The sequence below is a fragment of the Panthera tigris genome, chromosome A2, assembly GCF_018350195.1.
Source record: "Panthera tigris isolate Pti1 chromosome A2, P.tigris_Pti1_mat1.1, whole genome shotgun sequence".
Lineage (NCBI taxonomy): Eukaryota > Metazoa > Chordata > Mammalia > Carnivora > Felidae > Panthera > Panthera tigris.
Window position 1 is genome coordinate 151,144,719 of NC_056661.1, and position 14,949 is coordinate 151,159,667.

Sequence of the window (14,949 nt, forward strand, 5' to 3'; positions counted from 1 at the left end):
GTATGTCGCATCAGTGAAACTCCTTTGGAGTTAGAAATATAAAAGATTTTCAAAAACTCATCATCTTTTTCCTAGACTATATGATTACATGCTTTATTAAGGACTCATTTAATAGATTTGATTCAGATCATGGGAGTAAGTGTCAGCTATCTTTATGGATTTCATTAAGAATTTTTTCTAACATGACCACTTTACGTTCTACCTTTTAAGCTGAATAGACTTTCCTCTTGGACATCATAGCCACTATCTTGATGGTTAATAATTCATAAATCCAGTAATGAGATTCTAATTACTTTTACATAAGTCTGAAATTTACCAGCAAGAGCCAAGGAAGGGACTGGCCTAGACTAACCCTCTTTGTGCATTATTTTAGGGGGAATGACCCCCAGGCGAGTTGGAGCTAAATGGAAGGGGGATGACAAATCTTTGAAATAATGTAGTCATCTTTCTCTATGCTAAAATAAGCAAGGTAATTAAAAGAGCTGCCATCTGTAATGACCAAGGAAACCTGCCTTACGGACAGAAGTGGGGTTTTGTTAGACAACAAACATTGGAGTTGTAATCTAATACAAAAAACAATCCAGACACATGAGCAAGATCTATTAAACAGTGATGGGAAACAGCCACATGCTGCCTGGATGAATCACTCAGTGTTATCATCAAGAAAGAGAACTAATTTTTTAAACCTGGTAATGCAGTACTGCCTTAGTTTTAGGCTTTGTATGTTGACAATAAATAAATGGCCTAAGAGGATTCACTCCCTTTGGGATGCAGGTCAGAGTACTGTCCTCAAATCCCTTTTATATATGTTTTCTACGTATTTTATTTAATTAATGCTTCTGAAATCACAGATCTATTTTGGCAGTGTGTATCACATATGGACTTGAGCTGGTTTTTGTCTTTATGCTCAATGTGAGCTCTGCCAGCCTTCCACTGAATCTGTAGTTGGTTACAAGTTGGAATCAGGCAAGAGAGTGAGGGTAAGGATCAAATATTTAACCCCAAAGGACAAACTTCCCTGAGCAACCACATTTTAGATGCATCATAACTACATATTCAATGTGGGATGCCTGAGTTGGCCATCTTTACTTCTAATTAATATATTGTTTCCTTCAAACTCAAATATTTAGAATTAGGTAACTCTCTGATTCCTTCTTGGAATGTTTTTGTGTCCTTCTGGGACCCAGAGACACCTGAATTTATTGGATTTATACTTATACCAGGTTACCTCCCCAGTTTGAGATAAGAAGTTTCCTCACAGAGAAGTTTTATCACATAAGATATGATGAGTAAAGCACTTGCCAAGAAATGTCATCTTCTTGTAAAAACTCAAATCACAATTACCTCTGGCAATGGTGGACAGATAATGCTACAGAAAAGATAGAACAGATAATTGAAATCCACAGATAAGCCTCAAATCTCATTTCAGCCCCAAATTTCAAATGTTTCCCTACTCCCAACTGACTTTCTTCAGAGTTGATGGCAAACTGAAAAACATTACTGACTTGAGATCCATTATTATGTTTAATTTTTCAAAAATTATAAGCTATGTGGGTACAAGCGTGAAACGAGAAAGAACATAAAACACTCCTCTTTGTAATTAGCAGCCTCCAAAAGTCAGTTTAACTTACACTGTGAGCTACACCTCCCAAGGCAAACATACATGCCCATCATGTCACGAGTTACATTAGATTTGTGCTGGTCTGTTATTTATAATCTCATTTATACTGGAAAATATAACCTGCCATTTATAGAAGGCAGAAATGCAAAAGTTCAGGGAATTGCTCCTTCTCCACTTCAAACGTTCCTATCATGGAGCACCTGGTGGCTCAGTCGGTCAGTTAAGCATCCGACTTCGGCGTAGGTCATGATCTCACAGTTAGTGAGGCCGAGCCCTATGTCGGGCTCTCTGCTGTCAGCACAGAGCCTGCTTCGGATCCTCTGTCTCCCTCTCTCTGCCCCTCCCTCCCTTACTCTATCTCAAAAATAAACAAACATTTAAAAAAAAAAAACTTTCCCATCCAAGGAAATGAAAGTGAGGGACAGAGGTTGGGGGGAAGGCTGAGGAGAAGCTAGAAGGTACTGATGTTTAATGAAAAGAACCAGAAGGGTTAAGGAAGCTAAAGTGGTGGAGAGAATTGAGAAAGGAGAAATTTCACACAGAATTCTCTGGGAGGCTCAGTGATTGGATGGACTACCAGGAAAATGGATCCTCACTCAATGCCACTTCCAGATTGGAACGTCCCTGCACCCACCCCTTAAACTGACCCTAGATTTCAAGATTTCCATCCACTAAACCCCACTCCAGGATCACAGGTTCAGAAATCAGAGCCTGGAAGACATTATCCCAGGAATGTGTCCCTACTGTATTCCTGCCAGTGTTAGCTATTTGTGTCTTCTACAACTCTAGGTAGGTCCGTGCTTAGAGCTAGTATGGGGTGTTAGTTCATAAACCTCTGGTTCTGTATCAAACTCCTTCCTTTCTGTTAGCATCCCTGCCTGTGTCCTTGGACACTGGACCTGATCGTCTCTGAATTTACTGTACTTGACTGCCGTCCTCCACAATTAGGGGGGAGCCAAGAACACCACTATCTAACATACCTGTGGTCTTAACATCTTCCGGCCTACGTTACCTGGTTAGCTCATGTATCACAATACAGACAGGGATCTAAAATAGTGACTGGAATATAAAAAGTGCTCAATAAATACTAAATGATAGACAAGATGAACTAAAATTAGTTATCCATTTAAAGAAACATATGGAAAATATGAACATTGAGAAACATTCATATGTTGAGTCAGTTTAAGATTTCAGGATTTCACCATCCATCAATCACTTTATCCTGGCATTGGGTATTCTGTGGGCCTTTTACATTATGCAATCACATAATAGCTAGAAGTGTTAGACATGTCTTTATAGATAACAATGTCACATCTGCATAAAGAATGAGGATAATATTTGGTAATATTGGCTCCAGGGAAAGACTCATGCTGTCCCAAGAGTTTTCTACATGTTACTATACCACATGGCATTCGCCAGCCTTCTGCTTTCTCATTTTAGGTAAACTTGAGACCGAAGTGGTTAATACACCAGGAGATCCTAATTTGGCATCTTCCACATAATAATTTTATTCTGCTGCTTTCCTTTCTCCAGTTCCATTTCCTTCAGCCATAAATCACCACTCGGCATTCACGTATTACTACACTTGCCATTATTTCTCTAACCATTGTTTTCAGACACAAGATGAATCTATCCAGACCAAGGAGGATCGAGAAGCTGAAGACAGGCTGATCACATGAAATCAACGAAGCACTTCCAACTTACAAGCTTCCCGAAGTTTCTCTTTGTCATAGTGGAATCCTTCATAGTCTTGTAAACTGATTTTGTTCACCCGGATCCTCAGGCGGTCTGGGACAGATTGGGGACTGCAAAACAAGAACCGAGTAGTCAGACATAAATGAGAGGGTAGAATTGAGAGCCACATGCACCTGGAAGGACTAAAGGCAAAACATCTCTTCATGCTTGGAAGAAAAAGTTCTCATTCACACCAGAAAATAGCCATTATCTGGAGAATACATCTACAGAAACCTCAAGTTTCTGGAATTTAGGTAAGAACGTGGAAATAATCAGAAAAAGCTTCTGGAAGCTCCTCCAATCCTATTTGCTTTTAACGTGTTAAAAAGTCTAGTAAGATCATGTGTTTAGTTCCATGATAAATTAGACACAGCTAATCTGAAATAGTGAGAAGCGGTGTAGACATATAAAAAACTGCTGTAGATAGGTATGTCCATACCAGCCTCTTATGACAGTTTGACCCTCTCAGAAGAAACAAATAAACAAAAACTATAAAAAGCAGACCAAGAATTGAGAAAACACAGGGCTGAGCTCAAAATGGCTCCAACAGTCTAACGGCACCTCTCAGTCAAAGTTTATGACGATAAATGCTGTCGGTGGTGGGGATTCTGAGTGCTGCAAAATGAAGGAAAAAAATGAAAATATGTCTAAGGTACTTTCTTTAGAAAGGGAATGAGGTTGTAATTCATTTTAACAAAATTCGCAACACATGTTAAACGAAAGGGGGTAGTGCCAAGCTTTCTGAAGCATCCTGTTTCCCCACAGAATTTCTTTACCTGGATTCCATGGACTAAGTAATATTTTCAGGTTAGTTTAACCACTGGCATTAGTTGAGCGAAACAATGTAATTTTCGCCAGCACTCCTACGGATCAAAACATTTCTTCAATGGATTAATAGAGCACAATCCCCATTCATCCTTCACTGTTTCCCTATACTTAGATTTCATTGGTTCAGATAATTTTAGAAACTAAAGGATTGCTTCCCCTGTCTTGTATTATGGGATAAAAGTCACCATTGACCCAAGGAGAAAGAATAGCATTACTCTTCATCTCAGTAAAGAAGGGAAGGAATGGAAAAGGGAAAGAAGGGGAAAAAGAGAAGAAAAAGAGGGAAGGAAGAAGAAAAAGATAGATGGAAGGAGGGAGGAGGGAGTGATTAAATATTATCTGGATACTGAGACCCCCCACCCCACCTCTCACACACACGTATGGAATTTCACTGCAACTCTGGAAGAAGGAGGGGGAAATAATTCAATCTCATTCTATTGTCTAATGCTTCATCGTAGGGCAAAGTATAGTAGTAACTCCCTACAGGTAGATTCCCACTCTAATACCTTAAAACAACATATATATCCAGCTATGGACACATATGTGCATACTCATACATAGTCCTCTTCCTTCCCCCTCCCACACAAAGATATTTAGATAGACGTGCATAAATTCTAAAGAGAGATGGTGGACAAACAAAAATGTCTGAGGTTCACTGGGCTAAAAACTAAGCCAATATGAAATGACAAGATTGATATTTGCGAGGGAAAGTTTTGAGAAGACACATCAATACATCGGTCCGTTCAAAGTGTGTCTGTTGGGTGTCCACTTTGTAACGGGCATTGCGCCGGACATGGCATCAGCTTTGATAAATAAAACTGACATAAGCAGTGATGGGAGATATGATTTGAAGGCATATTTGTAAGCTAGAACATACCTTAAATATCATGCATACCATGTCATCTTTTATAGAGAGGAAGGCTGAGGTGCAGAAAGGTAAAGTGATTTTATGGTCACAGAGCTACTAAGTGGCAGAGCTGGGAGCAGAGTCTTGGACTCTTCACTCATAGGTTTCGTGCTTGTTCTATTATACGGGGCCAAGAATCCCATGGGTTTGATGGCAAAACCACAGAGCCTGAATTAACAAAGTCGAATGATCTCTATGTGGTGTTCAGACTCTTATCAATAAGCAGTGAGTGGAGGGATAGCTCGGTAAACTCTGGTGCACTGAAACAAGAGAACACTGGGCAAACAGTACAAATGAGTGTGCAGATCCGCCTTTGTTTGGAGGGAAGTTCAACTATAACATTATGAAGTGAAAAAAAAGTTAGAGAAAATTATGTCTGGAATAATCTCCTTCATGTAAACTGTGGAACCTCGGCATCTGTAAAGGTACACAAGTGTCTGGAGAAAATGTTCAGTAAGCTATCCCAAGCAGTTACCTCTACATGATGGGATTTAGGGATTATTTCACACTGAGAATCATCCTTTTTAGGAAAATATTTTAAAAGTATGTCAATATGTAAATAAATGGTAACTCAGAGCCAGAGTAAAAATAAGAGTTACAGCAAAGGGTGTTAGGTATTAGACATAAAGAGATAGGAAAGGATAGGAAAGAACTTAAGCAATTGACAGAGTGACCATACAGTGTATCAAATGCTTATCCCCAAATTAAGAGGGGTCCGATCTTTTTATTTTCAAGTTCACCCCAGTGACCTGCCAAGACTGTACTTAGCAAACATTTCCCCACAAGTACATCAGGTAAGAGGGAAGCTGGAAGCACAGAATGTAGTGGCCCACCATACCCTCTGGGGGGGGGGGGAGGGTGGAGGATGCAGGTTGAAAGACCTCTACTTCCATACATTTCAAGATTACAGTAGGTCTAATGACAGTGAAGTCTAGTCTTCTCCAATGGGCTGGAGATGTCAGGACTAAGACCTGGCTCCAGCAGTAGCTGTAGCGTGGACAATGGGGTTGAAGGAATGACTAGAGACCAGTCGCTATACGGCCTTGTCCCAGGGGCTCCCCACTAGCTAACCAGTGTTTACCACCTTTCTCACAGTCCACCAGTGCCCGCTCCCTGTCCACAGGCTTCCACCTCCCAGCTTTGTGTCGGCGCCCACCCATTCCAGCCACACACTGCTGCCTCCTGAGCCACGGCCTCCACCGACCTTCCTTACGGGTGGCCCACCATGCACGTGCAACATGAACTGTCATTTGAATGGAACTTTCCAGAATCCAAATGAATTCACATATTATCTCACTTCATCTCCAGAGTGATCAGCCAGGCAGAAGAAAACTCACCGCTTATCACTCTCCCCCATCCCACCTTCTTACACACCCCCTCTCTCTTGCGGGCCGCTCCCGTCTGTTCCTGAGGACTTACAATGCATCCCATGTTCCCACCAGCAGCAGCTTGCTTAAACCCACTCTTCTGACTAGGGGACCTGGGGCTTGGCTTGCTATCAAGTGTTGAGGCCCACCAGCAAATTTTAGAGCAACCACGGGGTCCATGATGGAAATCTGCTTGGAGTAATTTTGGATCCTGGCGTGAAGGGTAGGCAGCTCAGCCAAGTCTAAGAGCTCAGACTCTGAGTCAGATTGCCCGGATGGGAAGTAAAGCTCCTCCAATTATTGGTTAATCAGGTAACCTTGTGCTCCAGCTCCCTTGTAGGTAAGGCGGAGATGATGAGAGGATCCACCTCACAGACCTACTATGAGGATTAAATGGGTCAATACGGGTAACGTGCTGAGAAAAAAGTCTAGCACGTTGAAAGTGCTCAGGATACCAGCTATCACCGGCATAATTATTATTCTGAAAACCGCTCCCCTACATAAGGTTCTGCTAATAAACAATAGAATCGGCTGCTGCTGGGTCATGGAAGAAGGTCAGGGCATATGCAGGAGCCTCCCTAGGCACCTGTGCAAGCTGCTGGGGAAACTGTCTAGCCTCGACAATGTCATCATTCTCCTGGATCTCCTCCCACAGGTATTTTACAGGCCAACCAATAACATGAAAACAGACAACAAGAACAGGGGAAAGAGAAAATACACAGATGTTAAATGAAAGCCAAGTAATTCAATTGTGTCCCTTCATGTCAAAATATATTAATGTCCCATTAATGGCTGAGTGGAGGTGGACGATGACAAAGCTGTTCCTTAGAGTCTGGGGAATAGCAGTGCCATTAGTTTTCTAAAATCCAATTTTTCCAAGAAAGTTAGTGGAGCAGAGAAGAGATAAACGTCCTGGTTAAACTGAATTTGCCTCCACGCCAACATCTACCACAAACTCTTATTATGCAGAATTTGGCTCTGTATGGGGGGTTCTAAAGCAGACTTCCAAGGAGTCACTGAAGGTTCCTAAAAGGGACTCAGCAATATTTGAATTCTCTCCGCAACCCAGACAGTGGCCTCAACCTATCATCTTCTCACAAATTTCCTGTGAAACGTCAAGATTGAGTTTTTTGTGCACGTCAGAAGTGCATGGCTCTGAATGTAACTCCCAAAAGTCTCCCTGACAACTCCCTCAAGAACTACAACGAAAGCAATAAATTCACTCACTTGGGCTCCAGACCACACCTTCTCATGTTCACATTGCACACACCTGTTACACTGAGATGCTGGGGGCTGGGGGGAGTTGGAAGTGCGATCGAGACAACGCCCAGAATGCTCACTGCTATTCAACTTACACCCAGTTCTCATTCCTCTCTCTTCAACCTTCACGCTTTCAGTTTCTTTACTACACGTTTCTTTTAGTCTGATAACAGACTCCCCTCATTCCAATCTTCTCACATGGATACCATTTACGGACAAAGAGAATGAGTTGGGTGCTTTTGTTCCCCAGGGTCACTTCCAGACCAGCAACACCACATAACCAGACCAGACCAGCAACACCACTCATTGGTAACATGGATAATATGGGAATCATATCCTTTAATATTAAGACACTATAGCCAGTGTGCAAAGCAAGATGTAAGCTCAGAAATATCTCAGTTCCAATCTGAACTCTGTCAATTAATACATGTTTGGCATTGAGAACTGTGAAGTTACCTTGGCCAAACCATTTTCTGATCTGAAAATGGAACTGATAATACGAATACAGTGAACAGTGAATGAGAAAATACATGTAAGGCAGTTAGCACATCCCTAGTAAAGAATAAGTGTTGAATATAATGTTGTTGTATTTTTTAATACCCTGAGGCTTCAACTTCTACAAGCCTTTTTTTTTTTTTTAATTTAATCCTAGATAGGGGTGCCTGGGTAGCTCAGTCGGTTAAGAATCCGACTTTGGCTCAGGTCATGATCTCGTGATTTGTGAGTTTGAGCCCCATGTCGGGCTCTGTGCTGACAGCTCAGAGCCTGGAGCCTGCTTCAGATTCTATGTCTCCCTCTCTCTCTGCCCCTCCCCCACTCATGCTCTGTGTGTCTCTCTCTCAAAAATAAATAAATGTTTAAAAAGTTTTTTTAATTTAATCCTAGATAATATCATAGCAGAAGCCACAGTCACAGATCTAAGTAGGGGTCAGCAGATACCAAACCTTAGCAGAATGACAGTTTGATAACACAAGGCAGGGACACAAAAATTCAGAGTTACATAGCCATATATAGTCTGTTGGACGAGAATCCAAGTAGGGGCTGTGAATGTTTCAAAATATCTTAAAGATACTAAGACTATGGGGGCACCTGTCTGGCTCAGTCAGAAGAGTGTACCACTCTTGATCTCAGGGTTCTAAGTTCAAGCCCCACACTGTGTAGAAATTACTTAAAAATAAAATCTTTAGAGGTGCGTGGGTGGCTCAGTCGGTTAAGCGTCCAACTATGGCTCAGGTCATGATCTCAGGGCTCGTGACTTGGAGCCCCGTGTCGGGCTCTGTGCTGACAGCTTAAAGCCTGGAGCCTGCTTCGGATTCTGTGTCTCCCTCTCTCTCTGCCACTGCCCCGCTCATGCTCTGTCTCTCTCAAAAATAAACATTAAAAAAAAATTTAATACAATAAAATCTTTAAAAAATTATACTGAGAATATAAATCCTCATTGAGACCCTTAAAGTTATATAATTACTCTACATTTTGTACTTTGTAAATGTCCAATTTTCATTAACATTCTTCAATGGTTCAGTGTAAGACCTGCCCCTTAAAACATTCATTATGGGGTTGCCTGGGTGGTTAGTCAGGTAAGTGTCTGACTCTTGATTTGGCTCAGGTCATGATCTCATGGTTCAGGAGTCAAGCCCCATGTTGGGCTCTGCGCTGACAGTGTGGAGCCTGTTTGGGATTCTCTCTCTCCCTCTCCCTCTCTGCACCCCCCAACAACACTCCCTGCTCTTTCTCTCTCTCAAAATAAATAAACTTAAAAAAACACTCATTATGTAGACTCACTCATTTTTATGATGAACTGTAATTTAGCCAGGAATTCACTACTCCTATACAGTTAGTTGTCCTTTGTAAGGCAGAAAACATCACATCTTTGTCTGCCTTTCTCCTTCCAAGTCTGATTCAATACTGACACATTGCTTTCATTTCTTTCAAACGTGAGATTCTACCCAATCATAACCTAAGATGTAATAAAGTATATTTCTTTTTTTTTTTTAATTTTTTAATGCTTATTTATTTTTGAGAGAGAGAGAAAGAGAGCAGGGAAGGGGCAGAGGGAGAGGGAGACACAGATTCCAAAGCAGGCTCCAGGCTCCGAGCTGTCAGCCCAGAGCCCAATGTGGGGCTCGAACTCACAAAGAGTGAGACCATGATCTGAGCCGAAGTCAGACACCCAACCAACTGAGCCACCCAGGTGCCCCAATAAAGTCTATTTCTAACTAATCTTTAATAGGACTCACTTGAACTGGCCTGTGTTTTATGAATGGACTTTGGTGTGAATTCGTGGCACAAAAGACTAGTCATCATTGTTACAACACCAGTACCTAAAAGAGTCTGCCCCATGTTGTTTATAATAAATGTTTAAAACAAATGAATGAATGAAACGCAAGAGAGCTGAATTCCCCTGGGACTACACATGGCCTTGCAGCTTAGCACAGTGTGACAAGAGAGCATCTCTGAGCCACCCCATAGCGGTTTTTCTCTTTGTGAGTCCTAAGGCAAACCCTGATCGGGCTGTCCATTTCTGTCCTTTTTCCATCCAGCTCTCTGAGATCTGGAGGTAATCCATGCTGGATTACGTTCCTTGGCATCTTATCTCTAGGGGGATCAGCACAAATAGAGAGAAAAGAACATACAAATAGTAGATGTCCCTGCCAAAAAAGTCTGTAAACCATTTCAGGACTGCCTGTTCTTCAATTAAATAACAGTGAATGAGAAACATCTACCGCACCCATTCTCTCATCAGATAACAACTGGGCCTTCTTTAGAAATAATTATACTCAATAGTTTCCTTCAGTGGCTTCCTAGAAATTGCTGCAATTTACCCTGGGACATTCTCAAGCTGCCACTGACAACAGCCTATCCAAAAACACATTCAAGTGGGCCTCTTTGCAGGGAGCAGTAAAATCAAATTGAATCAAGGCTTCTGAACAGAGATTTAAAATGGATTTTGGACACCTGCTGGGTTCAAAGAGAACTCTAATAATTCAGTTGTCTTCTGCCTGGAGTAGAGAACAATGCCTCAGAAATGTGAAAAAAAATTGCAAAGGAGTTTTTGAATTTGGGACCAAGGATAAACCAACATCACATCAGCAGCAATCACAAGCTGCCACTGTCCAACATGTTTTTCTAGAGACAGTACTTGCTTTTCCCCTTCCAAAATAGACAGTACTTGTAAAGGTTGTTAATTCTTTTTCAATAGAAGTTGAATAAGTTCTTGACTTAAGGCATCCCTTTGTGAGGTGGTTAATATGTCAGAGTTACAAATTATTTGAGACACCTCCACACCTCCAACAAGATCATGGGATTAAAGCATTATAGAGTTGGAAGAAAGCTTAGAGGTTCACTAATTCACTATCTGCTACTCCCTCTGATTGTTATTACGCTATGATTGCATCTTTAAATGGCCGCTCTGTCTCTGCTTGACCCTCATCAGGCGTGGAAGGTGAAAGACAGAAGTGCCCTATTCCTTGTTCAGACGACTCTAAGCATTTGTGAATTCTACCTAAGGAATCTCTCTCTCTCTGTCTCCATAGTTTATGGGCTTTTCTTCTACTATTTGGGTCAGAATTGGGTTTTAAGTCGCTGAGATAATCAGCCACAGACACTCATGGCAAAAGAATGCACACGTGAAGCACCAGAGACAGACACATAACAAAGAAACCGTTTGCTGACTTCATGGCTAACAGATTAAAAAATGGTTATTTTAAGGACCAAATATGAGAGAGCTTTTACGCCATTGGTTGAAGCCAAAAATTTTTAAGTTCTCTTGAGCTCTTCAAATGCACATCGAAGTGCACATTTTCATGCTTTCTATTGAGATAAATTGTTATGCTTTTGAAATTATAATAAATGAACATGCAGCAGAGTGAAATTAGCATGTGGTTATTCTAGACAGTCTCTTCTGCTGGGCGTCAGGTTCCCGGCATGCAGAGGAGAAGCAAAGACAAAGAACTGGGAGTGGTTTCACTTGGTGGCACTGCAAAGCAGCCCCACAAACATGTCAGCTTCATTACTGCTTTAAAGCAAACGAGGGGCTCCTGGGGTCTCAGGCAGTTAAGCGTCCAACTTTGGCTCGGGTCATGAGCTCGCGGTTCAGTCCAACTTCAGCTTGGGTCACGAGCTCGCGGTTTGTGCGTTTGAGCCCCGCGCCGGGCTCCGCGCTGACAGAAGAACCAATGAAAGAGCTAAGTCTGCCCCTACTGCAAATGTGGCCATACTAACTTTTCCTTCTGCAAGTGAGCTGGAGAGATCTCTTGACTATCCAGGTAAAAAATATGGGGAAAGCCCAAATAAACAGAAAACAATAAAAAGCAAAGAGAATAATAATAACAAGCTTGGGTGATTATACTTTTCATCCTGAATTAATGACTTCGAATTAAGGCAAAATGAATCGATTAACAGATATTAAGAAGTCCCCACCTCTGTGTCTCCCTTTTTCTCTGCCCCTCCCCTGCTGATGCTCTCTCTCTCTCAAAAATAAACAAACATTTAAAAAAGGAAAACAAACAGGCCAATTGCCTCGATCTATATTTCAAATTCTCCTAACCATCCATTTCCTTTTCTGCTAGTGAATGTCACAGCTGTTACTGACTCAGTCACCAACTCCGAGACTTTTAGGTGGAACCGCCCCATATATACATGACAACTTCTAGGCACCAGAGTCACAGATTTATTTTTTAAGTCATAGACCCTCCAACTTTCCTCTACAGAAGATCATGCTGTCTTTCCCCCTTCTCCTTTCTCTTTATTCCAGCTCACTAAATCCACTTCTCAGTCCTCACTCCATTCCCTTCAGCAGCATTCCACACTCTGGTTAACTGCCTGCTCCTTTTCTCTGGATTTCAGTTCAGAATACTTCTGATTTCCCAACTAAATTTCCATCTGCTCCTTCTTTATCTGCCCTCCAATTCCTTCTCCTCTGAATGGTGTTCAAATACGTATGCCTCTCTCCACCCTCCAGTAAAATCCCCACAGACCAAGTTATTAGCATCTTGCTCCTAGACCCATTGCTGCAGACAAAGCACTCGGTGTGAAATGTAAATGCGATCATGACTTGGTGACTTTGCTCCCCCATTAAATCATGAGCTCTTTGAGCACAGGAGGCTCAGCTAGACCTATCTTTGTTGAGCTGCTTCCCATATGGACTTACTAATTTTGAAATGAGAAAAACTATTTTTCATGACAACTAACTACATTCTTCATTCCACCTAATCTCTCTCTCTCCCTCTCTCTTTTTTTTAATGTTTATTTTTGAGACAGAGACAGAGCAAGAGAGCGGGGCAGCCGGGGAGGGGTAGAGAGACAGAAAGACAGAAGATCTGAAATGGGCTCCGTGCTGACAACAGAGCGCCTGATGTGGGGCTCCATATCACAAACGCATACACTGTGAGATCATGACCTGAGCCGAAGATGGACACTCAACCGACTGAGCCACCCAGGTGCCCCTTTATCCCACCTAATCGTGTGTGCTATGTAATTGCACCATTGGCTAGGATGGGAACCAGTGAACAGAATTTGGTTCAAGGGAAAAATCTATTCCCATTACTAAACCAACAAACAAAAAATAATCTCAATGCTCATGCTACCCTCACAGCTGCGGTTGATTCTCTGGCTTACCTCTGGTTAATACAAGTGGAGAGAAATTTCTACTTGTAATTAGATACCACCTACAGAGTTAAATCTCCCGAGAGTCTCCTGCCCTAATATTTGCTCAGTTGGCAACTAGAGAGGACGTTCTTTCAGAAAACTTTATAGGAGTTTCAGACCTGAAGTTCCCACTTATATTCTTATTTATACTCTTTTATGTTTAAAGGAGTTGGGACAAATTATCACAGGGAAAGGTAAAGGAAGCAAATACCCCAGGAAATACAGAGGGACTGAAATTAGAGGTAGAGGGAACATGCATTTTTGTAGAATTCTGAATATTCAAATTGCTAAATAAAGAAGAGTTAAGAACAGCTGGAAAGGGAACAAGAACTCAAGGCCAGTCTTTCATCACAGTGGGCGAGAATCATTTCCACTCCATGAGAGAAGTCCATTTAATGGAGGTTTCCTGGCTATTAAAAAGGACTAAAGATTCTATCATAAAATACTAACATGGGCTGCTTTTAGTAGCATAGCCTGAAGTGGCTTGCAGAAGACTTTCGCTGCTGTGATTGTCCAGGAGTCCATTAATTACTATCTCCAATGGAGTAAGGAACCACTGGGCCTGAACCAACGAGATATAACAGGATAATGTTACTCTCAAGCCACCTAAATGGCTTCAGATCTCATGTGCTCAGAAAGGGAGAGATTTTTTTACTTCAGGTTTCAATTTCTATGTATCAAACAAAAGGAAAAAATCTTACATTTATTTGTTATTTAACTGCTAAAATGCCTTGGGTTTGCAATCACAAGCTAGGATATCCTGTTCATATTTGCAACTGATAAACTGACTTTCTTGGTTGGAAAGGGGTGTGGAGCAAGGACTGGGATTTGTATAGTTTAAAAAAGTGTTATTTTAGAAGCGCGTAGATGGCTCAGTCGGTTAAGCATCCGACTTCGGCTCAGGTCATGTTCTCAGGGTTCGTGGGCTTGAGCCCCGCGTCTGGCTGTGTGCTGACAGCTCAGAGCCTGGAGTCTGCTTCGGATTCTGTATCTCCCTCTCTCTCTGCTTCTCCCCAGCGCTCTCTTTCTCTCTGTCTCTCAAAAATAAAATAAACATTAAAAAAAAGTGTCATTTCACAAAAGAAATGTGTGGCCCTTCACATACATCATGAAGGACTAAATTAGGCTGCAACTACTAATATATTTACTCATCTTCTAGTAACCCTACGCACTTTGATGAATCAAGTGGTGGTATTTGAGTGAGGGTACCATGAAAACAGTATTTTTATTTAAAAAAACCTAGATTACATGTATATTTTAAAATTTTTAAACACTTATGAACCTACAGGAAAAAAAATAAAATTGGTAATTTTTTAAGAAAAAAATAACCGGGGCGCCTGGGTGGCTTAGTCCGTTGAGCATCCAACTTCGGCTCAGGTCATGATCTCATGGTCTGTGAGTTCGAGCCCCACGTCGGGCTTTGTGCTGACAGCTCAGAACCTGGAGCCTGCTTTGGATTCTGTGTCTCCCTCTCTCTCTGCCCCTCTCCCACTCATGCTCTGTCTGTCTGTCTGTCTCTCTCTCTCTGTCAAAAATAAATAAACATTTTTTAAAAATTAAAAAAAAAGAAAAACGAACCAACAAAG

The 14,949-nt window shown here is 41.6% G+C and overlaps 1 protein-coding gene across 2 annotated transcripts in view; it reads right to left on the reverse strand.

Annotated features, from left to right (window-relative positions):
* DGKI (diacylglycerol kinase iota) overlaps window positions 1-14,949 on the reverse strand; it is a 442,717-nt gene that overhangs the window by 122,713 nt on the left and 305,055 nt on the right. For both annotated transcript variants that reach the window (XM_042977425.1, XM_042977422.1), the window contains one exon: window positions 3,326-3,426. In XM_042977425.1, the coding sequence (XP_042833359.1) occupies window positions 3,326-3,426 (101 nt within the window). The remainder of the gene's footprint in view (window positions 1-3,325; window positions 3,427-14,949) is intronic.